Source organism: Aphelocoma coerulescens, chromosome 8 (genome assembly GCF_041296385.1).
Source record: "Aphelocoma coerulescens isolate FSJ_1873_10779 chromosome 8, UR_Acoe_1.0, whole genome shotgun sequence".
Classification (NCBI taxonomy): Eukaryota; Metazoa; Chordata; class Aves; order Passeriformes; family Corvidae; genus Aphelocoma; species Aphelocoma coerulescens.
Genome location: NC_091022.1, coordinates 1,394,885 through 1,421,566, shown reverse-complemented (window position 1 = coordinate 1,421,566; position 26,682 = coordinate 1,394,885). Strand labels below are relative to the sequence as shown.

The 26,682-nt window shown below is 40.1% G+C and overlaps 1 protein-coding gene across 7 annotated transcripts in view; it reads left to right on the top strand.

Annotated features, from left to right (window-relative positions):
* Positions 1-23,782, top strand: part of RALGPS2 (Ral GEF with PH domain and SH3 binding motif 2) — a 115,407-nt gene extending 91,625 nt beyond the window's left edge. For all 7 annotated transcript variants that reach the window (XM_069022347.1, XM_069022345.1, XM_069022349.1 and 4 more), the window contains 7 exons: positions 1,253-1,307; positions 4,867-4,944; positions 6,509-6,614; positions 7,365-7,457; positions 14,529-14,634; positions 15,806-15,897; positions 17,695-23,782. In XM_069022347.1, the coding sequence (XP_068878448.1) occupies positions 1,253-1,307; positions 4,867-4,944; positions 6,509-6,614; positions 7,365-7,457; positions 14,529-14,634; positions 15,806-15,897; positions 17,695-17,724 (560 nt within the window). In that variant the 3' untranslated portion in view covers positions 17,725-23,782. The remainder of the gene's footprint in view (positions 1-1,252; positions 1,308-4,866; positions 4,945-6,508; positions 6,615-7,364; positions 7,458-14,528; positions 14,635-15,805; positions 15,898-17,694) is intronic.
* The last annotated feature ends 2,900 nt before the right edge of the window (positions 23,783-26,682 follow it).

Here is a 26,682-nt window from a genome sequence, read left to right as displayed (position 1 = left end):
GAGAGTTTCATGGCTCTTGGCTGGAGTTACCCCTGCTGTGCGTAAATCTTTATTGCCTCCATCTTTACTCCGTGTTTACTCAGTGAATATCCAGACTTACTTTGTACACATTATTTTTCAGGGCACCACTTTTCCCTGCTGATTTCCTGTGTAAAATTACAGGAAACTGGTTCCCATTTTCAGCTGCTGTTTCTCTGAGGGAACTCTTAAGTAAGGAGCACTGATTCAGATTCGTTGTTTGTTTGTTTTCTGGTTTGTTTCTAAATAATTCTGAATAAATTCTTCACGGGTGTTCAGGTAGCAGAGCAAACAAGATGGCAAGTTAGTGTGCCAAAAGGTGGCTTCAAGCATTGACTGACATTGAATTGCACTGAAATTTAGGCATTGGGATGATCTGGAGCCAAAAATGTTAGTTTGAAGTGTGTTGAACAAGGATAATAGCTCATGTGGGCAGCTGGACTGGTCTGAAGGGTGAAGAGCAGCAAGGCAAGAGTTTGGAATTGTGTATAGAAGCTACTGAGTTCTGTTAACAGCATCTCTATACTGATAATTATTTACTGATTTTTACCATTATGGGTAACACCCACCTTGTATCTGTATTTAAATGTTCATTTTCAGACTGATGGGATTTACTGGAATTGTAAAGTTACTGTCTTATTTATGGGACTGCCATGAGTGGATGCATCAGACATCTGGGTTTTGGGATTTTCCTCTATTTTCAGTGTTTAAAATAAAACAATTGTGGTAACATTGGATTAGTCTGCAAAGCACAGAAGGAAATAATACTGTTGTGATCTGATAGAGTAAGTGGGAGACAGCTTTAAAAAGTTGTTTAAGGCTTCCCAAATCAAATTCAGCAATGAATTTGCACCTTTGTGTCATGACTGTGTATGGCTTGATAAGAAATTATTTAAATAAGTGACCTGTTCTTCTAAATGCAGACATATCTGTGTTTAGGGTGTTCTTTATATTTTGAAAATACGGTTCCCATTTATTAGTGCTCCTTTTCTTCAATTTCTTAATGTGGAACTAGACCCTGTCCCTTTAATCTCCATCTCAGTTTATGTGAAGTTCCTGAAGCAAATCACAAAGTGATTTTTCCTTGCGGTATTTTACTGAAGTATTTTTGTGTATATCATCTGAAATATTCTGATATTCAGAATCTTAAATATTCTGATTCTTTCAGATACAATTGACAGAGATGGCTTGTAGATGATGAAATAAAGTATCATTTGTTCTTATGTTTCTCTAGGTAGCAGTGATGGTTCTGAACTCAGTGAAGAGACTTCCTGGCCAGCATTTGAAAGGTAAGAAAAACCTGGTTTTCTCTATTCACATTGTTACTTACAGTCTCTCTCTGGGTCCTGAAAATGCTGCTTGTTTTTACTGAGCTAGAGATCTTCCATATGTAAACTGAAACTTCCATACGTACACTAAAAAGCTGTAGTTAGTTCACTGGGTCTGTTAAAGCAGCAGAGAAACACCTTCTTCTCATTAATAGTTGATAGGGCTTTTATCTAATTGGGTGCTCACTCAGTGCACACGTTCTTTAAGGAGCTCAGCCAGAGAACCCAAAGACCCCAAAGGTTTTATGTATGTGGATTTCATATGTGCTGTTCGAGACCTGTCTGATTTTCATTTTCACATTCCCTGAGACCCTTGATGTGTTCATGGTCCCTTTGCTCCCTTGTCATTGACATTGGCACCTCTTTTTGTCTCTCATCCTCTTTTCCCTTCACTGTTACCTGCCCCTGTGTGACATGGGAAGACTCAACAGTGCCCCTTGCCTAATGTCTGACTTTGTGGTGCAGAATTACCAAGTTGCTCCTCATCCAGCACCTGCAGGTGCTCAGGGGGCATTGCCCACTTCAGCCCCTTCCCATGTAGCATTTGAGAATGTGGAAAAAGACAAACAGCTGTAGTTTAACACAGACAAAGGTGCAGTATTCACCTTCCCACAGCTGAGGAAGATGCACAATACAGTGCATTGCTTGCTTCTGTAACACAATTTCAGGTAATCCATCGACTTCAGAGTTGCCATGGATGACTTTTTCTACCACACTTTGGCATTTTTTGTGGGAATTTTTGTCAAAACACTTTCTTTATAGTTGAGAACTGTTACCACAAATGTATATTCTGCTTGAGCTCACTGAAGCAGTTACAGTTCTGTGTTAGTTTTGGAAGAAGTCTTTGAAAATCTCTCTGTGCCAAAGGTGAACTCCTGGGTGCTTCATGCCCTAAATATGAATCCATACATGAGGAAAGGCCCTTAAGGGTTTCATTAGGTAACATCCCACATGAGCAGAGAATGCAAATGGGGTCAGAAAGGAAAACTCTCAACTTGCAGGCTGCATCACAGAGCACATGCAACATTCAGAAGGTTTGCTTTCTTTTCCGTCCCTGCTGCCTTATGGAATTGTGTCTTGGTACCAAGTTATATCTCAAAGATAAAAAGTCGTAAGTTGGACAAAATGCTGAGCTGAGTGTTTTACCCAGAGCAGCATAAGAAACTTAAAAATTTTAGTAAGCCTCAGGTTTAAACTTAGGGGAACACTCTTCAGAATTGTTGTGTGGACTTCTGAGGCAAAACAGGGGTTTTTCATCCCTGTGCTAATGAGAGCTGGCAGCCCCAGGCTCCCCCAGTACAAGGTTTGCTCCATGTCAAACAGAAGATTCCTCCTCCAAATTCCACTTGCCTTCTGTACTTCCCTCTCTCCTGGGAGAGCTCTCTGAGAACCCTGGTGGGGGTTTCATGTGTTTCAGGGTGAGTTCTCTTGCCTGCTTCCAGGGAGAGGGATAGGATTCCAGACACCATGTGTGAAATTCCTGGCGTGCTGCAGCAACCTTGAGTCTGCTCCTTGGTTTTTAAGATGATGAGGCATGTTTTAAATTTTAGTAGGTAATACACTGACATGCAAGTGACAAAATTTGAGATTAGTAGAGAGGGTCTCTCTCTGGTTTTGGTCTGTACAGTGAAGGACAGTGGTTTCCATTCTTCACGAAGACATTTAAGTGAGGAAGAGGCATTAGCTGCCTGGAATTATCAACTCTGGCAAAATTGGGGTACATCCAGTGTTGAATAATACTATTTTATATGCAGTGCAAGTAGGACTTCAGTATTTCTCAATGATTTAGGAACAGTATCTTTAGGTAGGAAGGCTTAAATCTGCATCATGTGCCTTAAGAGGAAGAAAACAGTTCCTGCACACACAGGTTCCCAAAGTAACAGAAAGAATTGTAGAATGTATTCTTGTTTTTCCTGGCCTTTCTGCTTGTAGCTGGGGAATGCAGAAGGGATGAGAACTAGAGCCACTGATTGTTTTTAAGTGCAACAGAACCTTAGTTTGAAACTTGAGAAAGTTTTCAGTGTTGGGGTGTCCCTTCAGGCCAATCAAAATTACTGGAAGAACTAAAATTCCAAGTCCTGATAAGTCACATCCTGTTAAGGGCAGTGTATTAAGTGACACTTCAGTCTCACTGGTTGTCATCCTGAGTGTCTCTGAATAGATTTCCCTGAAATAGCAGGATTGCAAGAGTGATAGCCTCCTTGTTATGCAAAAAAAAAAAACAAGCTTAAAGGTAAGAGAAAAAAACATACTTAATTTGCATGCCAAATGTATGTATACAAAAATAAACAGCTCATATTGCTTTTTTTTTCTTTATTGTTTTATTTGCCTGTGTCTTGAGTGTGTTCTAAAAAACAATTCATAAGTTCAAAGATACCTGTTACGTTGAGAAAGAAATGATGGCAAATTCTGAAACAGATTAGTAGATGGTGATTCATTAATATCTTTTTGATAATTCTTCTTACAGCAAGAGCAGCAATAGTTTGGGCTGGTTTAAAAAACCAAAATGACAGAAAAACCTGATTCTCTTTGTTTAATGCTGCTGCCCTTTCCTGTAGCCCTTCTTTAAGCATGTTTTGCCTGGTGTCCTGAGTTCAGGGTGAAGCATGGCCATGCTGCTGGTTTAGGTCTCCCATCCTGAAACACTGCCCTGTCCAAGCACAAGCAGCTTCCCAGCTCGTGTAAAGCCCTCTCACAGGTGACAGACAGATTTGTACTGTATTGGAGACTTTGCCTGTAAGGTTCCCCTAGGCTTGTACTTAACTGCCTGCTTCCACAGAATTGCTGATTTTCAGTCTTTCAACAGGATACCAGCAACTAGAAAAATGGATAAAAACTAGGAGGTGAGGACAAAGTGCCTCAACAGTGTTTATACTTAAATGGAATTCGGCCCATTAAGGGATCTGATCCAGAAAAACAAGGTTCAGTGAAGCAAAGCAGTGTTCAAAAGGCAGGTCTGAGGCACAATTCCTCAGTATGGACCAGGTAAATGATTTTAAAACGTGAAGCCTACAGGTAGAGTGTACAGCTTAGATGAACAGGAAAATGGAAATATTGTTGAGCACAACAGGATTTTAAACAGTGTCAGGTGTATTTTTGACAGAGCTTGCAGTTCCTTTCAGCCCAACAGCTTGTGTGTGTTCATAGTCGTAGAAGTTGAAACCATTTTTGTAGTAACATCTGAAGTCAGATTTCATGATAAGTTTTATCAGTATGGTTCCTTTACATTTATTTAGTCTAAGCTAAATGCAGATTTTGCTCTCAAAATGTGTTATTCTTCAGTGCCAGTAAAACACTTCAGTATTGTGAGTTCTGACAAAGAGAACATCCAATGAAATGAAAAACCATATTATTTACTTCTGCATGCATTTTTCTAAATAAAATTATTTGCTTTTTTCTTACATGGAAGAAGTGGCTTTGTGATATGCACACAAAAAAGTTCTGTGCTGTTTTAGCAGTCGTGCTGTTTGTGTGAATGCAAGTATATGTAATATATACAATTTATAATGGAATCCAACAGGAACAGGTTGTACCATTCTCTCGGTCCGGGGACAAGAGTGTCACGAAATGGCCATCGAGGCCACATGAAGGCCAGCAGGTACACTCCCACTGCACACAGAGGTGTCAAACCTTCCCTCTGCTGTTGGTGATTTGGTTTGATTTAATAATTAAGTGGGTGTTTTCTGATGTTACCTTTCTAACTTACATGTCAAAATAAAGGTAGAGACCTTTTTTCTTCAGTCTTAAAACTTTCCCCTTCAATGACTTACTCTATATCAGCATAAGGACTGTTCATTCCAGTTTGCAAATCCAAATTCTGAACCATTGGATCTTTCTGCCAAGGCTTAAAGATGTTTTGCCAGGGTAGCTTTTGAGCTGCCTGCCACTGGCAGTGCAGGTAGTTCTCGTGGGGAAAACAAAGCTGCTTCTGGTGCTAATGGATGGCATTCCAGATGTTTTCTTTGCTGGCAGTTCTGTACTGAATTCCTTTGCGCCTCTTCCCTGAAATCAGAGAGATGCCTAAAATGAGTAACACGCTCAAATTGCCCCCAATTTAATATATGTAATATTTGCAAGCTGACAGAGTAACATAACTGATGGTTCTGATTCTGCATGGATACAGATTCTGTCTCCAGCTGTGTCACTGTAGTTGGGAAAAAAATGGCCATTGACTGTGAAACCTCTGTCATGTTAAGAAGCAAGCATTGTCTCACTGAGTTAAACCCATGTTCACATCTGTCAGTGTCCAAAATTGTCTCCATATCATCATCCTCAGTAGGTGCTGCAGTGAAAGTGTTTCCCACATTTCCAGTTTACTTTGGACAGTCATGACTGTTAGGATGGATGAAACAGCAAATCCTGGCTTACTTCAAAATGATTTTCGGGTGCTGTTCATTCTCTTGGCTTTTGTAGAAAGCTGCTGGGTTCAGCACCTTAGTTACATGCACTGATTGACATTTACTGAAATGATTTCTGGTGTAACTTGCCTCTGATTGAAAATGTTTTTGAAGCCAGTCAGCTCTGTAATTTTAGTCAAGCCCAGTTTTCTTTCCTCAGTGCTGTACCTGGCCTTTGTTTCAGCCCCTTGCTCTCCAGTCCTTCACAGGGCAGACGATCAGTAGAGCACCAGTTGCACTAAAACACCTTAAAGCTGTGGTTTGGGTTTCTACTCTTTATTCCTTCCTGCTCCTGCCCACTCTCCTTGCTTTCAGATATTTTAAAGATTGTGCATGTTTGAGCTGTGCTTTGTTTTTGATGTGCTAACAGTTCTGGTGTTTCTAACCAAACAACAGTCAAATCTTTCCTGCAAGGGCTGAAGGAGAGGTTTAACACATACAGCAACTGTCCCAATGTACTTCAGACATTTGCTTTTTGAAATTAATTGTTCTTGTCTTTCAGTCGTGTTTTGAGTTTTAATTTTTTAATTAAGGATTACCTGCTTGGCTAATTAAATTTTTCTGATCACTTTTGCTTGCGAGTGTTAATTCCACAACAGCAATTCCTTGTAACAGCCAAAGTCTTTTTCCACAATGAAGTCAAATAAATAGAAAGTTGACATTTTCAAATTACAATAAAGGTATTTGCATTAGTTTTTGGTAATGGTTGGAAAATTACTTTAGGAAAAATATTTTTTCACACAACTCTTCAAATGCTCCTTTCAGCTCCCTAGAATCTGAAGATTTGGCTGTTCATTTGTATCCAGGAGCAGTTACTATTCAAGGTGTTCTCAGGAGGAAGACTTTGTTGAAAGAAGGCAAAAAACCTACAGTAAGATTTGTTTTTTTTAATAAATCAACTTTCTCACCTTCTTCCTTTGCCCAGTTATGAATACAGTAAATTGGCCATTGGGCAACTAGTTCAAGTGTCTGAGATCTCCTCTGCCTTGCTGATTAAGGTTTAGGGTCACTGCCCGAGTTTTCATTCCTCTGTTTGGTGCATTTATTCACTTGGTAAGGCTATACACATAATCCAGGAAGCAGAAGAGAAGAGAATGCTGCATAAAGTTTTCTACAATTGCTGACAACTTCAAAATAGAGAAACTCCTGTTTTGTCTCCCTTAACAGTAGGTAAATCCCAGCAATTTGTCAATAGATAATAACCCTTAGCATTTGCATTGCAAGTAGTTGATGATAAATTATAAATCAAAATACGTATTCGTGACAATGGGGGATACCTTATGGCAGCACCCAGGATGGAAAAGGAAAGGGACAGACGTGCTCTGACTCCATGAAGGGTTCAGTAGGGACTGCAGGAAGCGTAGAGTAAGATGCAGAACATTTTTCTCAGATTAGAGAGGAAAGGCACATGTTCTTTCTGCTTTCTGGAGTCTTCATGCCTTCGTAGGCCTGCATGAATAACAAACAGCAGCTTTGGAAACATGGCTGATGCTTGGCTGGACAGTCAGTGCCCTCATGTTCTTGCAGGATGGTGCCTCCTCTTTTACAGCTCAGTGATATGAAACATTGCACTTAGCCATTGCACTTCTGGGTTTGTTTTTTTTTTTTATTTTTTCTCCAGGTAGCATCTTGGACGAAATACTGGGTAGCACTGTGTGGAACCCAACTCTTCTACTACGCTGCAAAATCCCTGAAGGCTACAGAGAGAAAACATGTATGTAAACCAGGCATATTCCAGTATCACCTGCCAAAGCTAAAATGTGATTTCCTGATGTAAACACTGAGAGCAGCTCGGGCCTTGCCTGATTTCCAGTCAGCACTATCCTGTCTCCCAGTCAGACAGTCACCTCATACGGAAATACCCCAGGGAAATATCATTTACATTTACATGCTACACCAAGAACATCTGCTTTGCATCTGCCATGTGTCTCTGATGTTGCTGGTCTTTTAGGAAAGGAACTGTGTCATTGGTCTGTCCATTTTCAAAGGCAGAAGGTCTGTCTTCTGATGATTTCAGTCTTGCAGCAGCTTGTTGCAGTTTGAAATCCAGACAAGCACTGGTGAGGGAAAATGGAGCAGTCACAAGGTACAACAATTAAACATGTACTAATTTCCTATATGTGGTGAAATTAGACCATTTGGTTTTTCTGTGTAGTCCTGTAATCCATTAACTGCAGTGGAGCACAAAACACTTCATCTGCTCAGCAGAGAGCTACGATGTCAGGTGATGCTGGCGTTCCTTTTATTTGCTGCAGCTTGATTTGAAATAAGCTAAAAATGCTTTGCTTATGTGGGGAGGGAGCAAGAGGATTTTCTGTACCTGTCCCACGGATGTTTGGATGTGCATTGTTCCTGTTCGAGGTCCCTGATTAATTATAATGATTCTCTTCAGGAACTGGGCAAAATTGGAGATACTTGAGCCTGAGTTCATTCACTACTCAGAATCATTACTTACTTGCCTTGGCCAGTGTTTCAGGTTAATTTATGACAACTGTCACTGTAGAGCATTTGCTTTGCATAAAGCTTATGGGATTTTGCAAACTGAGTTGTGCTTTTGGAATCCTCGTAAAGGGGACTTTCTTTCTCTTTGGTACAAATTACTGTTTTCTTATCCTAACGTTTTTATGTGCAGAGGGTAGAGATTTGAAGCTCAGTATTTCTGGTTAGCAGGCTCCTGGATATTTGAAGTTGCTGTGTGGAAACTGTGTGTAAAGTTCTCTTAATCTAAGAGATTATTTCCCACTTTTATTGAAAGTGCCTTAGGAAACAGTATTCTAATACTCAAAGTAGCTTAATAAAAGCTAATTACTTTTAGAAATATTTGCGTGGTTTCTTGGCCATCCACCCCTACTAGCTTTGCTTAGGTAAGATCAAAACTCCATTTGCCTAGCCCGGGATAAAGGTTCACTAGCCAATCCTCCTGTCTTCTGGGTGTCTTGGGAAAAGTGTGTGTGTTTGGATGCATTTGTCCCTGGCTTCAGTGAAAACTTCAGGGAAGGATTCCACCTCATTAAAAGGAAAGAGCAGACTTGTAAGCTATTATGAGTAGAAATGCAAAGTATTAAAAAAAAAAAAAAAAAAAGAGGAACCAGGAGAGAGCTTGTGCTGGCATTATGTCACTCACAGCTAGTTGCTTGTTTTTTCTGGAAACTTTGAGAAATGGAAAAGAAATTTTTGTGGTAAGGTCAGACTTTGTGTTCCTGTTACTGCTGTGATTCCTTCAGGTTTTGTGCCAAAATTGCATTTTGTTTTCTTTTAGGAATGGAGTATGTAGTTGTAAGTCCCTCTGGTTCACTGTTCTTTACAAAATTATGGAGGACTTTACCAGACTTGTATCTATTCATTCAGAAGCTTTTTCACTCTAGTGTATTAGCATTTTAAAACAATCTAAATAGCATGCAGGTTTAGAGAACTTGAAAAAATTGCTTAGCAAGGAATTACGTTGTTTGGAAATTAAGTACATTGCATTCTCACTGCTTACACATTTCCTTCAGAATAACCATTTCAGTCATTTAAATAGTCTTGCCCTTTCTATAGAAAAAGTAAATAAAGGAAAAAGGTGAAAAGTCTGATCCTCGTGACACTGTTGCTGCAAAAGCCTTTACTTTGCCTTGAAGTACAGCCACATCCATTTAGAATGCTCTTTCAGAGGTTGTTTTCTAAACCTCTTGAATTGACTTCTAATATTCCCCAGCTCACTGATATGTTGTGACAGCCACAACACCTAAACTGCTGGTGAACAGAGGCTTAAGAAGCCAAAATCTGTCTCACATGTGTGTGTGCTCATGTTTCTTTGTCCAAGGATGTTCAGCAGACCAATAAGGAAGTTTGCAGAGAGGGGCAAGGACACATTTGAGTCCAGGGTGGGCAGGATTTCCCATTAGGAGCCCACAGCCTCGTTCTTGCAAATACTGAGAGGAGTTTGAGCAAGGCAATTCCCAGGAAAAGGAGGAAGAGGAGTGGTAGTTAAAAGCAGTGACTGCTGGAGAACATGAATTTCTTTTTAATAGTTGGCTCTATGAAGTTGGACTGAACTGTCCAGCACAACCTTGGATTTGGCTGTACACAGCTCATGTCTTGCTTTGAGCTTTTTAGGGCAGCAAACATGCTCTGTTCTGTTTGTGGATGCAAAGCCTGTTGTGGAGCTCAGTCTCTGATTTGGTTTCCTAGGTGCAGTCAAGGCTAACCTATTGTAATAACGATTTGCTACAGTTTGGGTTGTCTTTTATTGAAACAATAGTTTGCAACGAGTGTTCACAGCAAACCTCTGCTGCAGAGGTTGTTGTAACTCAGAGCATGACCTTTATGTTGAAATTAAGGTGGAAAATCACCTGGTTACTGCTGCTGAGGTTGAGGGACTGGGGAAGAGGCTCTAGTTTATTGAACAGGCCAATAATAGGTGGTCAGTAACTTGTTCAGCTGCTCTGCCTGTGTTGGCCTTCAAGCCTGGCTATTGATGGCTTAGGTTTCCATCCATTTCACTACAGAGTTGTTGTACAAAGCCTCAGCTTTGGAGTCTGTGGAGATGACTTGTCAAGGGTCACGCTTCAGCTCACATTTGGTTGCATTTTCAGGCAAAGTTAATCAGGAGAGAATGAACTGCAGATGGCCAATCATCCCTAGATAGCTAGAGCATGAGTAAATGCTCCAGATACTGTCCAGTGAGATTCCTAAGAGGTTTGCTCTGCAAAATGAAGAGATCCAAGGCTAGATTTAGGCTTTGGGGTTTTTTACTTCCCAGATAAAAAGGATGATGCCATCTGCTTTGAAGCAGCTTTCTTTTTCAAAGATTGATACATTGGAGATTTCCCTCAGCAAAATATTCCAAGCATCTTCTGGAGCCATTTAAACATCTGTCTTTTCTGCCTCCTTTCTCAAGGCCTCTGACATGGAAAGGAACGCTGGCAACAAAAGAGTCAGTCTGCTATATAAAGTTTCCTGGCTGGAGCTCTCATGGTAAATGTGTCTTGATTACAGGCATGCTTTTGACCACTCTGCTGCTGCAATTGCTCCAGGCAGCTTGGAATGCACCGACACTCAAAGCTCTTCCAGGCTTATAATAGCCAACCTCTTTGGAAAATTACCTCATAAAAATCCCAGTGCAGTTTCATCAAAAGGGGCAAGAAATCCCCTCCCTTTTAGATGCGGATAAGCCAGCTCTTCTCCTGCCTGTGGTCAAAGGCCAAGGAGTGCATCCAGTATTGTGTGCTGCATCTCCTAAGAGTAACAGCATAAAATTAGCATTGATTTTAGATAGTGAACAGGTTTCAGTTATTACTACAGTAACAGAGAATTGTCTATAAGTGAGCATGTGAACTTCGGGGCCCAGAGATGTAGTACAGCACAATCTAAGAGGAATGTGTGGACAGTGGCTGTCTCTTGTATGCTGAAGTGGTACTCACAGAGAAGCCTCTGTGAAAACCCGTAGCACTTGTGCACCTTTAGAAAAGGGCAATAGTAAGAATAGCCACTTGAACTTAGACTTTAAATAAGCACCCTGAAAAATGTGAATACACCTGTAAAATAACTGTTTATAGTGATTAGACTGAGAGTCTTGCCAATTTCTGTGACAACATAGCATGCATGAGAGATTTTTCCATGTTTGTCGGTACTTGGAAAGCAACAGAGACTTTTTAAGGCTTCATGCTTGAGCACAAGCCCTTGTTTGTTCCAAGCCATCCATTGCATGCTATAATCAAAATTAGGTCTATTTATTTGCAGTCTAGAAAACTTGGTAGTTGTGGCTCAGGCACTTTCACTGAAATACCCTGATGAAGAATGCTGTCATTCTGGGAAGGATGTTCAGCCACCAAGAAAATGACTTGAATATTAGAAAGCTGTAGAATCTCAACAGGAGATGTGGAGGAGGAGACTGGTAGGTGCCAAAATGTTGGAGTGGAAAGTCTGTTCACAAATTAATTCAGAGTTTTTGATTCAAAAATTTACTTACAAAAGCCTTTGAGCTCAGAACAGCAACAACAGCAAAAATCAATTATGTGAAGCCTCATGCCAGGGCTGTGCAGTTTTCCATGTGTATAGTAAGAGTCATTCCGGTGGCCTGTGTTACAAAAAGCAAATAGGAACCAGGAACATTAAATTACAATGAAGCTTTCATTCCCTTCATGTTAACAAAGCAGACTTGCTGTTAGCAAGGCTCTGTGCATCAGCAGAGGGTGAGCTGCCCTGGGGGACTGTGTAAACATGGAATACAAATCCAGCCGAGCACAGGGATGGAAAGCTGACACGTGTTTCAAGCGATGACGGATTGATGCTGGCAGGAAACACTTTGCTTGTGTGGAGCTTTTCATTTTATGGAGAAGCACCATGATTAACTGATTGTTTTGAGTGAAATGGAAAGCGAGGAGCTCTAGCAGTATCACATAGTGGATACCTGTTGGGATATATAACTGAGACAGGAAAGCCCAACGTGTTGTTTCCATGAAACTCTAGAAATAAGTGTTGTTCAAGAGGTACGGTTTGATGTGTAATCCATTAAAACTGCTTTGTGACTCAAAATTCCACCTCTGTGAAAAGGACCTATTAATGCTTTAGGGCTACTTGGAAGTTTGCATTTTGCAGGTCCCTTTTAAGTGTTAAATTGTGTCTTACTTTTTGAGGCTGTGTCGTCAGTGAGTCCATAACAAATCCCTTCTATACACTTCCCTTTTTTTAAAGAACTCGTGAGCTGTATCCTTACCTTTATTCCCTTTCCTTGTCTTTATTCCTTCTTTCAGATAAAATGCCTTAATGTTCACTACAGACTGACATTACTTACTGCCTCCTCAAAGATCTTTCAGTTTGTTTGAAAAGGAGTTACAACCCTCACTGTAATGAAATCTTGTCTGATAGAGCTTTATCATTTAACTCCTCCTCTTTTGAGGCATTACCACATGCATCCACCTCCCAAAGGCTGTGAGTTACTTAATTTTAGTGTGTATATACAAAGAACTGGACTCTTAAACTATTTTGAACTTGGTTAAAATGCTTTTTCTTTCAACTACTGTTCATTCCAAGTTCTAATGGATTTTAAACTAAGGTTTAAAATGGAGCCGGTTGTGCAAGTCCCAGGCAGATAAACTTACCTGGACAATGGCTTCAAAATGACAAAAGGCAGGGTTAGACTGGATGTTAGGGAAAAATTCCTCCCTGTGAGAGTGGTAAAGCCCTGGCACAGGGTGCCCAGAGAAGCTGTGGCTGCCCCATCCCTGGAAGTGTTCAGAGCCAGACTGGATGGGGCTTGGAGCCATGATTCCGTGATGATTCTGTGACCTTCCAGGTCTTCAGTTCAGTATCTGTGGCATAGATTAGAGTAACTGACATTAGACTTGCAATGGAATTTTATTTATAAAGTAACCGTATTTGCATGCAGAGAACATTCTTATAAACTCTTACTTTGCTCATGGTGCCTTCCAGCTTATTACCAGTAACTCTTTCCTTGCTTGAACCAGAGTTCCAGGTTTGTAATTCTAAAGCAATAGTTCTAAAATGAAACAAAAGATGCTTAATGTTTTGCATCTGCCTTGTGGCACTAGCATGAAGAATAAAAGTATTTTAGAACTTACAGATTAATGACTCAAAGCTGAAAGAATCTGAAGGATGTTTTATTGTTTCTAATAATGTAATTAAGGAGAGATCAAAATGACTGTGCTAATAAAGAGGTTGGAATGGGGATTCACAAGATAGGAGGAAGAGGCATCTCTGGTGAGGACGAGCATTAGAGCAACCAGAGTTAGACCTTCTGGGCAGAGAAGTGAGGTGAAGCACTGCAGAGGGTGAGAGGGCAGGGACTGATGGAAAAATCCCTGTTGGACCCAAGAACATGGGACGAGGAGACCTGGCAGCTGAAGACATGAGAGAAACTGAATGAATTAGGGGTTGGGGCATGGATGGGACTGCCTGAGCAAGCAAGGAGAAGCGAATTGGGAGGGTCTACTAATAGGTGAAAAAGGAGGCCAGGGAGAAGGAAGCTTATGGTTTGGAAATAAGTTGGATTTAATGGGTGAGTAAAGCCTGGAACTGAGAGAAGCATGAGAAGGAGAAAATAATACTGTGACCAAGTGAATGAAAAACAGTGGGATCAAGGAGCTGTCAGGAGAAGGACTAGTGGAGCAAAGACAAGTGTTGTGCTTAGGCCTAAGTTACCTGTCAATGCATGTATAACACCTGGAACAGGAAAACCCCATCATTTTGAACATCTTGTCAATAAATGAGCATGCCTGCCCATTTCTGGGCACTTATTTATTGAATTTACATCCTCACTTGATCCATTTATTTTGTCAGATCATAATATTTAATTACACAGTTGTGTTATCTTGTCCCCGGGATTCATGTTATGTGTAATTACAGATTACTGTAATAATTAGTGCATGCTAACTGTGAATAGTTACAGCCCAGGCAAGTTCAGTTCTTCTGTTTGTGAGCAGTGGGGGGAATAGGTTTGCATTTATTAATGCACTTTTGAACTATACTGTACGTTCAAGTGTGCTCTAATGGGGTGAGGAATGCTGTAGTAATCATGCAGTGCAGATTAGATGTCTAACAAGCTTTTGCAGATGGTGATACTCCTTTTAATTTGTTTTGAATATCATTCTTTGTATTAAGTTCTTTTTTCACTGATTTCATACAAACTCTGTTAATTTTCTTAATCTTGTGAAGTGCTCTGCTTCGTCTGATGTTACCCAATCTCTAGCAGTGTCCCTGAGAGGAGCTGCCCTTCTGGGTGCTTGTTCTGTGCAGATCTGGCCTCTTGTTCTAACCCCATTTCCATCTCCGTTTGCATTTCCAGTTCAAATCCACGCCAAGTAAGAGCATCTCAGTGGTGGGCTGGATGGTGATGATGGCAGATGACCCTGAGCATCCAGATCTCTTCTTATTGACTGATTCTGAGAAGGGTAAGCAGTGCAATGATTCCCAAAATAAGCACTGGCTTTGCTGAGGTCATCTGTCAGCGAGTAAACGAGCAAGTGAAAGGTGACATCCTCACAGCTTCAGCTGCTCTCCAACATGTTGTCTTTGCCTTTAGAATGCTATGGGAACAGTAACCCATGGAGAATCCTTAGTCTTCACTGAGTTCTAAGAGCTCTCCAAACTCTTAACAACCCCAGATGTGATTTTAATTGGAAGTATTCATCTGCATTCATTTCAGCTATATTTAGAACACTTTGAGGCATTTTCACGTGTGAAAATGTAAGTAACGATAAAAAAACCCCATTCAGCTAACACTAGGTGCTTGAGCAGTCCCTTCTCTCCAAATGAAAACCAAAACCCAAACCATCTGTCCAAATGTAGTGCTATTACCAGGGAAAATCTCTCAGAAATCTTGTCTGTTATGTGGAGAAGCCTGTGGATTTCCATTACTCCAACACAGTGCCTGCTTTCAGCTAAAACTCTGAAAAAAATGTTACTTTTCCACGGCACTTCAAATTGTGGAGAAAGAACATGATTAAAAGTTCTGATAAAGGAGCTTAAAATTATTTAATGCTTTGTCTGCTTCATGTCTTAGTACATTTTATTTCCAAGCATCTCTTCTAGCACCACTGACAGGAGGTATAAATTGTGAGTGCTTGTCAGCTTAAAGTCTGCAACAGCAATCTGAAATGTTTTTGTAACACTTGACCTTCCTGAACCCAAACAAGCACTGTGTAACTCCAGCCACTGAAAATACTGGTCTGAAATGGATCAATACGTTTAGGAGTGATTTTCAGATATTTTCAAATGTAGCTTTCCAGGGTGCATTTCAGTGGTATCTTGCACTTCATCAAAAAATCATGATATTATAAACAAATTGCAATAATGGCATTGAACAAAAACATTTTTGTTTTGAGGGATGTTTTGTTCTTTCCTAGTTGATGCAGGCATTAGTTGAAATGTAGAATGCTGGAAAGGAAGACAGGCAAGCTGAAACTTCTCTTCAATAGGTCAAGCAATTGCACCTATTCCAGACAAAGTGTAAAGTTATATGAACCTTCTGTTATAAATTTAGAGGTACTTGAATACAGGTAGGATTTAAGTGTACAGTATTATTTGTGTTCCTTCATCTGGTTTTTTTTTCCTCTTTCTTAGGAAATTCATACAAATTTCAAGCTGGAAACAGAATGAATGCAATGCTCTGGTTTAAACACCTGAGTGCTGCCTGCCAAAGCAACAGACAACAGGTGAGAGCAAGACAATGAAAAGGAATGAGCTTTTAGGAGCTCAGAACTGATGGACCTTCGAGCTGCCCAGGCTGTCACTGAGGGCTTTGTGTGTTCCCTGAGCAGCCTCTACACCCATCTCATGTGCTGAGTGATTTGCCTTGGCTTTTCTGTTTGTCCTTTGGCAAACAAGTCCTCAGAGCTTCTGGGGTAATGAAGAAAGATTTGGGGCTACCTGGAGGCTAATTTAAAGCAGCTGGGGAAATGAAAGGAATGCCCTAAAATACCTGTCTGAGTGGCAGTATTTCTGTATTGCCCATTTGAAAAAGGCTATTGTACAGCTACATAAAAAGCTGTAAACTGCAGCATTCAATATCAATTCCAGATAACTCTCCTGAAGTGCCTTTTTTCAGGTCATGGACCCCGGTATTTTCTGCTGTTTATGTATTTTGTATTCCTAAAATGTATACAAAGTAGTTTAGCCCTTGTTACATTTTCCAGTCTTTGAAAGCAAAAGTAGCATTTTCCATGAATCAAAAAGGAAGACAAGACTGCTCCAACCCTATTAAAAGCTGTTCTGGTATAAATTCTTACTGACCTTTTTCAGCAGCAAAATCCTTTTTAAGTTACTTTGTCTCCCTGAACTCTTCCTTCTCTTTGTACATTTGTTTATGGAGTTCTCAGAGCAGAAATCCTACTGAATTTCAAGGGGAAACAAAAAGGCTTTTCCAGATCCTTTTGTGCTTTCTTGTTCAATTCTGACTCTGAGAGAGATCTTAAGAAGTAAGGAGGGTTGCAGGAGCTCCTGTGAAGGTATTTGAGACAGTGCAAAGGAGAGAAATTGTGTTCCTGGCTGGAGAAAGTGGGGATGGTAGCAATTAGTGGCCAAGAGTTTGCAAGTAAGTGGTGAAAAATGCCTCTGAAAACAGCTTTGGTTCAGTAAGGGTTAACAATGCTGTTTATTACTGTAAGCAGTGCAACTGCCTTAGAAAAATTGGGTGTTTAAATGTGTTTTCAATAGAGTATAAACACCTAGTCAGCTGAACAATACTAAGAACTATTTTAATAGATACTATTTTTGATTTTAATGGTGCAGCTTTAGCCCAGCTGAGCATTCTTGCTTCTACAGGTAAATGGTAGATGCGAGGCAAGAAATGCTGGATTCAGATCTGACCATGCCGACTATTCATTGACAGTCAGCAGGAATGTGGTGCCTCTTTAGTAACCTGACTAAACAAGAGATGTTGCTGTCAGACAGATTCCTGATGGATAGAAAATGGGAATATAAACTAATGTATTGCAAACGAGCTTTAATCTTCATGAAAGGGAGTGATACTGCTGCAGGCATTCGGGTTTCCTAGGGGAAAAGCCCAAACAAATGTTTGTGCCTCATTTTTTTAAATTACTCTTAAAAAAAGACTAAGGGGCCTACATCAACCACTGATCTTTGTGCCAAGAATTTTCTAGCTGTGGCTCAGGTGAGAGGTTCTTCTTGTCTAGCAGAGCCGAGATTTATCATGTTAAGGTTGTGCTGCTGACAATTTAAATCTTAAATGTCCTTAAAATTAGGAAGTTCTATGGCCATATAAGGTTTATCATTTGATAAACCTTACAGCAGTTTAATATTTTGATTATATTATTACTGGGTTTTCTACAGCTCTAAGTGTATTTTTACTGCTAGGTGATAGTTGCATTCCTTCTCCTATTTTTGAAGACAGAATGATGTGCATTTCGACAGGTGTCTAGTCTGTGAAATATTGAATGCAAGTAGCTACTATCGGAAGTAAATTCTTTTATCATTTATATTTTTGTTTCCAGGTTCCTGCCAACTTGATGACTTTTGAATAACAGGCAAATTCAAAACAATAAAAAAAAAGGACAATTTGAACCATCTCATAATTGAGAACAAGGTCCTGATGAAAAACGTGCCAGCTGTATTCTGTGCCAGAACAGAACCTGTCAACTCGATCTCTGAACTCTGGAGCCCTGAACAAAACCACTAATGGTCGGGGAGAGGAGTCCCCCAAATTAAAAATGGATTTGCAACATGAATTGCCATGGACCATGCTTCGTTATGTTCTCAGAACTGACCTGTGGAAACCACTGCCTTAAAGAGTGAAAGGAGAAACAACATGAAACACCAAATAGTGTGTGTGAAACTTCTGGCGGTGCTGTGCTTGAGTTAAATAGATTGTAGCTAGTTTTGAGTTTCTTTTAACTTTATACTAATTTTGAAAATAACTCACCTTTTTAGGCATTCTTAAGAAAGCAGGTAAGCTGGTATTTAAGAGTTGTATCAAAAGCTGTGTATGAACTGGGTGAAAGGTACTCCATGTTCTGGAGATGTTCTTTAGACTATACCAGGAGTCCTGGAGGGGAGCTTGTCGCAGGCACACTTAGCCTGGAGCAGTGTTATTTCTCTCAGACCTGCAAGTATAAGAAATGGAGCACAGCTGTGAGTTTAGAGCAGCACTGAGCTTGCAGACCTTGGACCTGTTATGGGAGCCAGACTCCGACAGTGGCACAGAGGCTGAGCCAAAAATCAGTTTGGTACGTTTTGACCTAATTCCTGGTTAAAAACACGTGTTTTGGGCAGTTTGCGGGGGGGGGGGGGTGTGTGTACAAGACAAAACTGAAAGCACTGTTGGGTCAGAACTGAGTGTTTTCATCCCGTTTGTTTTCACACCTGTGACTCTCCTACACAGAAAAGCTGAATGACAAAGCACCAACACCTGGGTACAGCTCACTGAGACGTTTGACTTTGGGTATCTGCTAATTATCAGTTAGGGACCACTGCTAGTGTGTGGTGTTTCATAATAGCACTTCAGATGGACATTTTAAAAAGATAGAGGCACAACTTCAAGCTTTCATGTTCTCATTTGGCAATAATTGATTTTAGTATTTGTCTTGGTCAAAGTAGTTGACGTTGTGTGGTGTTGATAACATGGCCTAAAGCAGACCTTACATACAGAAGCTCTTTTGATCTTCAGGCAATTGACTAATTTATTAGAAGGTAGGATAACCTAAAGAGGGAAAAGGTGTGGGGCCATCAAAATTCCATCCTTGACAGGAATCATTCTTGGTCACTGAAATTATTCACAGAGAAAAACATAATGGTTGTAAAAAGGGAGCTGTGCTTTATGTGTGTGTTTGATGCTTAAGACTTTGATTCTTGCTTTATTGGGGTTTCCTTGACATCACCTGGTTTCCTGGATGATTAGTCTTTCTTTAATCTTCAAAAATATGATCTTTGTAAAGCAAGGAAACATTGTCCAAAATATGACTCTGATATTGGAACTTTGAATTCTGTGAAAAAGTAGTAACTGTTCCATTGACATTGTGGTTTAGTGGCCGTAAATACGCTAGCAGATTCCACCATGAATTCTCCTTTTTAAACAGAAACAAGCTACCTACCAGTCTGTTTCAGAGTTCTCTGACTATCTAATAAAGGTTTCTACTAGTAGTTGTTATTTTGAACATGTATAGTTTGTTTATTGCATCTGAGTAGAAGCCTGTAAATTCACTTGTGAGGTTTTTTTTCCAGAGTCAAATTAATCGCGTAATGGAAATGATTAATTTTTGATTTCTGGCAGGCAGAAAGAAGGATAATCCAGTCTAACAGTAAAAAAACCAAAACAAAACACAAAAACCCCAACCACTTTGTGATGTAAAGGGTAATAGGCTGGTTTGTCTCTTCAAGAATTATTCTGAATTGGCTCTTGGTAGAAAGAAAACAGTAGAAGGATGCTTCTGTCGGAATCACACCACAAGGACCACGAGAATTTGGCTCCCCTTGCAACTCTTTTGTTGCTGTTTTTTACGTGGGGAATGAATAGTCTGTTCTGAAGTCGTGAATTTTGGGAAGGGGTTGTTTGTGCTGAATCCCTCTGCAATTGACACATCTCCCACGTTTAGCCACGTCGGGTGTAGAGTAAAGACAACATCCTCACAGCCAACAGTGTTACTTAGTAGACTTTGCACAACTTGAGTTAGGGTTTTTTCAGTTTTAAAACTTATTTAAATGTGTGTTTCTTCTCAATGACTTAAGTGTTTGGGTTTTTTTTAACAATGTGTGTCCTTTTTTTAAGCATTGTGGATAATAGCCTGTAGATTTTGAATTTTTGAATAAGCTATTCTAGGTTCGTTGCAGCATAACTGTATCTGTTCTTTTGTTAGTGAAAGGAAACATGCAACTGGCAGCCACAGCCTGACAGCCCACAGCTTTGCTAAGGACAGAGCCAGGTTAGCACGTGTCATTTATTACTGGATTTTTGCATTTTTCCAGCTGGTTTGAGTTAGGTCTTTATGGTTAGGAGGATGCTGGGGAAAAAATTCACAAATCATCCCTTAATGAATTGTTGCTGTTGCCAGCTTCCATTGTCCTTAGGCCTCCTACTCTTCCTTGTTTTCTGCCCTCAGGTACGCTGGGTTTTTGTGGGAGAGATTGAATATTGTGGGAGGAGTTTCTTAAAATGTGTAGCCAGAATAACTGGAGTGAGTAATGACAACACAGGAAGTACTTCTGGCACTTGCTACAGTGAGTAGTTCAGTACTTGCCCGTTGTTTTTGTCCTCTTTGGCCACACAGTGCTGCAGGGCAGCACAGGAACGCTGGCACTTACATGGCTGGAGATAAAAGAGGTGGTGGGTGGGTGTGTTCCCTCAGGGAGAGCTGCCTCAGCTGAGCCTTGGAAAGACTCAGACAAGTCAAATACACTGTAAAGAATGTACTAATGCTCTTGTTTTTAAAAAAAAGGAGTTAAAGTAAGTTAGCTAACTGAAACTATTGCTGAGTAAACAAGGAGAGCAGCGAGCTCATGGTATTCAGGTAAGACTGTCATCCAGACTGCTTCAGACAGTTGGCAGTTTCTCTTTTGATTCTCATTTTTAATGTGTTGCTCTAATTGTTTATCTTGTTAATAACTGCTGAAACACTTCAGCTGATATTTGTCACTTTATCCCATAATGTTTGGATTTTGAAACTAAAGATGCCTCTTGAAATCCCTCATTTTGGCTGCATTTAAGCAAAAATGATTTCAAGTAGCTCTTCTAGCTTACTTCTAGCAAGACTTCAAATATGAATATTAATTGCCTGCTGACTGATAACCATCTTTTTAGCTAAACTAAAATTTTTGGGAAAGATAAGCAACAGGGAATGTCTGGTTTATGAAATTGGTGCATTGCATTAAAAATACATAACACTGCACTGCTTACTGCTAACTTTTATCTCACTTAATCAGTGCTACTTTTGACTAGGATTTTCAAACCTGACTTCTATTCCAGTGTCCTTAGGAAGCAAATCACTTTTAAAACTTTTGCTTTTAAAAAATTCTGGTAGTTTGAATAAACATAGCTCATCCCAGACATGTCTTCATTTTCAAATGTCTGTTTCATACCAGAGGAGTATTACTTGAGCTATTATGATTCATTAAGTATTTAGGTGCAAGTTATGGGCATTAAAACTACAAATACTAAATGAAGTCACATAAATACTTAATGAATGAGCTTTAGCACCCAGCTTTAAAATTGTGTTTAGAGAAATATGCACATTGGAAAACATATTGGGAGCAAAAGGAAGCATAAAAAAGCACAGCAGGGTTTCATCAGTTACCTACTCCTCACTAGAAGTAAATTCATATAATTTAATGTTTCTTGCAACATCGGCCTCCTGTATTTGCATTTACATATTTTCAACACCAGTCCTCCTCTGTTAGTGTCAGACATAACACATGGTGACAGCAAATCTCTCTCCCAGCAGAATCAGTTGCAGGTTTCTGTGCTGCTGAGGCACACGAGAAGCAGAGGTCCCCTTTGACAAAAGGCAAGTTGATCTTATGGTTTTGATTAGCTGTAACAAATCTTGTCCAAATCAAGAAAAACATGGGTTGCTTTTTCTTCTGGCTCTGTCAATGGCCTTTTTCTTCATTGCATGTCCTTTTTAGTTTTTTGGTACTCTTAACTCACCAGCTCTAGTCGTTCCAGTCTTATTCGTGGCCAGCTCTTTGTGCTGCCTGTTGCAGCATCAAGAGCCCAGTACTAAATCACATCAGTGAATTGTCTGTTCTTCCTACAAGGAGACAGCTGTGAAAGTTTTGTTATTATTCTTTAATATTAGCCTTTTTCTTTCATTTTTCTCTAAAAGCAGCTTGTGCATAAGGTGGTTGGGCTTGGGAAAGTTGTCATTAAAAGGATCTGTACAAGTGGACATGGAATTCTTTCCTAAGGGTTATCCCTTTTAAAAACCATCATTCTAATTTGTAGTGCATGAGGAGGATGAGTGCTTGGATTTGAGGAGGACTTTTTGTCAGTGCCTTATTATTAACTTGAAGACCAATTCCTTTATTTCAGTGGTGGACTTGCAGGCTGTGTCCTCGATGTACCAGGGGGTGACATTCCTGACAGCCTTTGCATTTCTGCAGCAGTCAGTTGTTTTGGTCAGTGTAAAATAGCTGTGGCTTGAGTTGCTTTAGTATTATTTTTTTTCTGTATTTGAATAGCCTCTTTTTAGGAAAAATGCAGAGGTTTTTGGTAGCTTGGGCTTGTTCAGCTTTTATCAGAAGTAGCTCAGACCTCTTAAAAATTGACTTATTTTTATTTTGGTATGTCTCGGGGGGATGGGGGGAATGAAGAGCATAGTCCAAGTCATGGTCTAGACCACATGAGCTCAGAAGCTCACATTATTAGAAAGGAGCTTGCTTTTGTCTGTCCCACTTCGATGTAAACACTGAGGAGCATTCTTAGGCAATGATTTATCTTGCAAGCTTTTTGTTAATGTAAAATAAATACCACAGGAAAAAACTGTTTGGGGAAAGAGGAGGCTTGGATAAATCTTAGTCTTAATATCCCAGAAGGTTTTGTATATTGTATTTCTTGTGCCATCACTGTGTAGGGAGAACTGTCCTTCACTGAAACAACTGCTAGAGACTTTTAGCAGCAAAGGCTTCAGAAGCTTTGGAAGGGGAAATGAAAGAAAGAATGTGTTGTTCTTAAGCAAGTAAATATTTGTTTTCCTGGAATACATCCTTATAAAAACACAGCAGTTTTACTATAGTCTTTTTATAAATTCAGATGCTGGAAGGGTAATTTGAAAATTAATCTGATGCTTTCTAAGAATATTCAAAGAGAGCAGAAAGGTCAAAGGAGAAAATACAAATTACGTGGTATAGCTCTGGCTGTTGCAGAACTGAGCTGACAAGTTTTCTCCAAGCTACGTTGCTGAGGAAAAGAAGGTGTATGAAATGTAATAAAATGCAAGTTCCTGCAGATCATGGCGTGGTCCTGCCTGGTGGCCTGGTCTTGCTCTTGAGGGGCTAAAAACACCGTAAATACTCCGTTTCCTTTGTGTGCTTGATCATTATTATTGTTTCTCTTTATTCGGGTGGGTTCTGGCCTTCGGCTGTGTTTGCTGAAGGAATTTCTTACCATTCCAAAGCTGTTCACAGCTGAAACTGCAAAGCAGACAAGCACTATAAAGTGATTAAACGTTGAAATAAAGGGTTCTGGGGTGCCTGCTTTACTGGCACTAGTGCTCTTTGTGTGCAGGAGTGCATCCATTCAAACGCTACTGCTCTGCAGTGGGAAAAGCACCAGGAAACACAGATGTGTTTTATAATAATCCTGTAGGGACCAACCATCGCTGGGAGGGGGATCAAGGTGTCATGCAGTAGAACACAAGCCATTTTTAATGTTCCCTGCTGGCGTGAGGCGTTCCAGGGATGGAGGGATTGCACTATGATCTCGCTGAGTGATGTGCAGTTTGGCTGTCCTCGAGCCTCTTCCTTCACCTTTTATAATACTTTGTTCTGTGTGTGCGTGTGAAAATCGTGTGTTTGCATAAGCTAGTTGAAATGAATTTAAGAACAGGTTTCAAAAATCTTTCCTACTGAAATAAATTATTTAAAAGATGGCCTGTGTCTGAAGTTTTAATTTCTCAGTTAAAAACCTGCATTGAAACTCCACAGCTAGGTTTTGCAACGTGGAATTTGACTGCCTTTTGGAATGGAGCTGAGATCAGCTGGAATTTTAGTGGCGTTTTTCAATGTACCTCTGAAATGAAGCATGTAAAGTTGTCTGCTGGTGCAAAAGAAATCCAAAAACTAGCAGGGAAATACAGTTCATTGAAGAGATTTATGTCTGGTCTCAGAGATCGTTCTGTTAAATGATGTGGTTTTTCTCTCCTTGGTAGTTTATCAGATTTTTTTTTTCCTGTTGTCTCTATACTTAAAGCTGTGGTAAATTTAAACTCACTGAAAGCAGTCATCAGGCAGATTGGCTTTTAAGGAGCAACTCCATGGAAGACAAACTGAAAATGAAGAATGAATGAACAGCATGCAAAGCCTTGTATTTCCTTAGCTCTTTGTTTGGTGTTGCTTCCCTACTCTGTGCCTTTGAAACGCTGTGAAGCCTTACTGGTCATACAGCCCTGGGGGAAATGCTGTGGGGTCAGGCTGTGAAATGCTTGTCAGAGTGTGAGCCTTGGGCTCCTTCACCTTTTCTCCTTAATGGAACCATTCATTTCAAATGTATTTACAAAGACAGAAGGAATAAAGTAGATTTTTGTAACCCCTCCTTTTTCTTATTTCCAGATTACTGAGTTTGAGAAACGCTTTGTGCTCGATAGTGTGAAAAGAAACACAGAATTAATGAGCTGGTGATTTTTTCTTTTTGTTCCGTTTGAAAGCTCTTTTTGTGGCAAACATTTTCAGATAAGCTGCTTTATTAACTTGAAAGCTGACTCCACACTCTGCAAAGTGGGGGGCACAGACAGAGCAAAGGGGTTCTTGGTTCACATCCTTCTTGGAAAAGCCTTTCTCTCCCGTGTTTGCACTCATCTCTGTCCACAGCACAGATTCCAAGTCTGGCTCTGTTAGCTCCATTGTTTATCTTCGACTTCTGTCAGTCAGCCTCTTCCTTGCCTTTAGATACTGAAAGGCTGTAGCATCTCTGCAGGGCCTGATAGAAGTGGCTGGAGTGAGAGTTCTTTGACATATTTTTTTAATTTTATCTTTTCTCCAAGTCAAGGAACATGTCAAGGACTCCTTTTTCCCCTTTCCTCATGTTCTTGTCTCTCAGGCTGCTGTTCACAGGAGATGGCGTCCAAATCCACAGAGTGAGAAGAGAGCTGGGCGAAAGGCACCTGATCCTTCCTTGCTTCCCAACTGGAACGATTTTCATTCTGGATATACATGTGCTATCTTTCTCCAGGTGTATATACTGAGTCCATCAACTCAGCGTTCCTCTGGAAATTGTAAGATTTGAAAGAATTGAAATTGCCTTGGTTTCATAACTTCACCTTTAGTTTGGTTTTTTTTCCCTTTGGCATGGGAAGAAACCACAGTGCGGGGGGAGGGATTCACATCTGTGGGAAAAACAGAAAGCAGACCACGGATGTATGAAATAACCCAGGCGAAAGGAGATGATCTTTTCCCCTTTTTTTATGTTAGTTTTTGTAAGTGAGACTGTTAGGTAACAAAAATGTGAGCAGATGACAGCCAGATGTAAACAGATGACACTGTTTTGGCATAACCTACATGCTGTGACAGAACAGAGGAGGGTTATGGTTTTTATAACAACAAATAAATTGAATACAGAAGATCGAATCCATGCTTCTAACGTGTAATATTGTAATTAGTTTTATTCATTTTTTTGCTTTAATTGAGCATTACTACTGAAACATACATCCTTACATGGGTAATACTTACCTTTGCCTCCTTCAGTTCCCCATTTTTAGTTCAATTCAGTACTTAGGGACAAAATGCAGATCCAAAAGAAAACCTTCTGCTTGTCTCCCTGAGCTGCTACAAGAGATTGTTAGTTGCTGCTGTGCAAAACTGGCCTTTACTGAATGTCTTTATCATGCTCTGTAAAAGAAGTGTTTTTTCTACAATGTGTATAGTGTGATAAACATGTCAAGCACCTGATGAATAATTCTGGTGTGTAAGATGATACTGTTTTAATTCTGAAACATTGAAAAGGGCCTGCTCAAAGGAGATCTGCAAAGGGCAAAATAAAAGCATATTTTTTTTAGGTTAAAAAAGTGTGGGGTTTATGTGTAACAAAACACAAAGTGGGCCCAAGGCATTTATTAAGCTAAAGGGAGACCTCGTACAAGAACAGAGCCAGCAGCAAAGTGCTGATCTATCTTTCATCTTCTTTTCAGGCAAGAAAATGTTTTGCTTTCATTGTGGAAAAGGGATAAGGAGCTGAAACGTTCTAAGGTCAAATAATACAGCAGCTAAACATTTAACTCGAGCATTGCTTGTTGGAGATGCATGAGACAGCCAAGGGTAAACTGTGGCCTGTGTTTCTCACTGCCTGACTCTGCAGATCTGTCCCAGATTGTGACTGGAATACTGAAACAGCTCATGAGAAGAGGGAGCCATTCCCTCAGACAGGAGCAGTCCCAAAGCCGTGGCTCAGAGACAAATTAATAGTGGTGTGAGTAGCTCAGTTATGTGTCATGGTAGAACTGGTAAAAGCAAATGCAAACCCTGAGTTCTTGGTGCTGGAACAGCAGGATTCTCTTTAATGAGTATAAACATGAATCTAAGACTTACTCAAAGCAAGACAGTCAAAATGAGATAATTGTGATCTGTTATAATTTCCTGATTTGGGGATATTTTGTGTTGGCAAGCATTTTAGGAAATTCCAATTAGAATTGCATACCCAAAATACTGTGTATTGGAGTTACTAAACCTGAGTCACTCTCACCAAAGTCATCAGGTCCCCATCAGTATTAAATTCTATGATGTTGCACCAGTGCTGCTTTTGTTGTAATTCCCTGTCTCTGACACCTGTATCAGAGGCT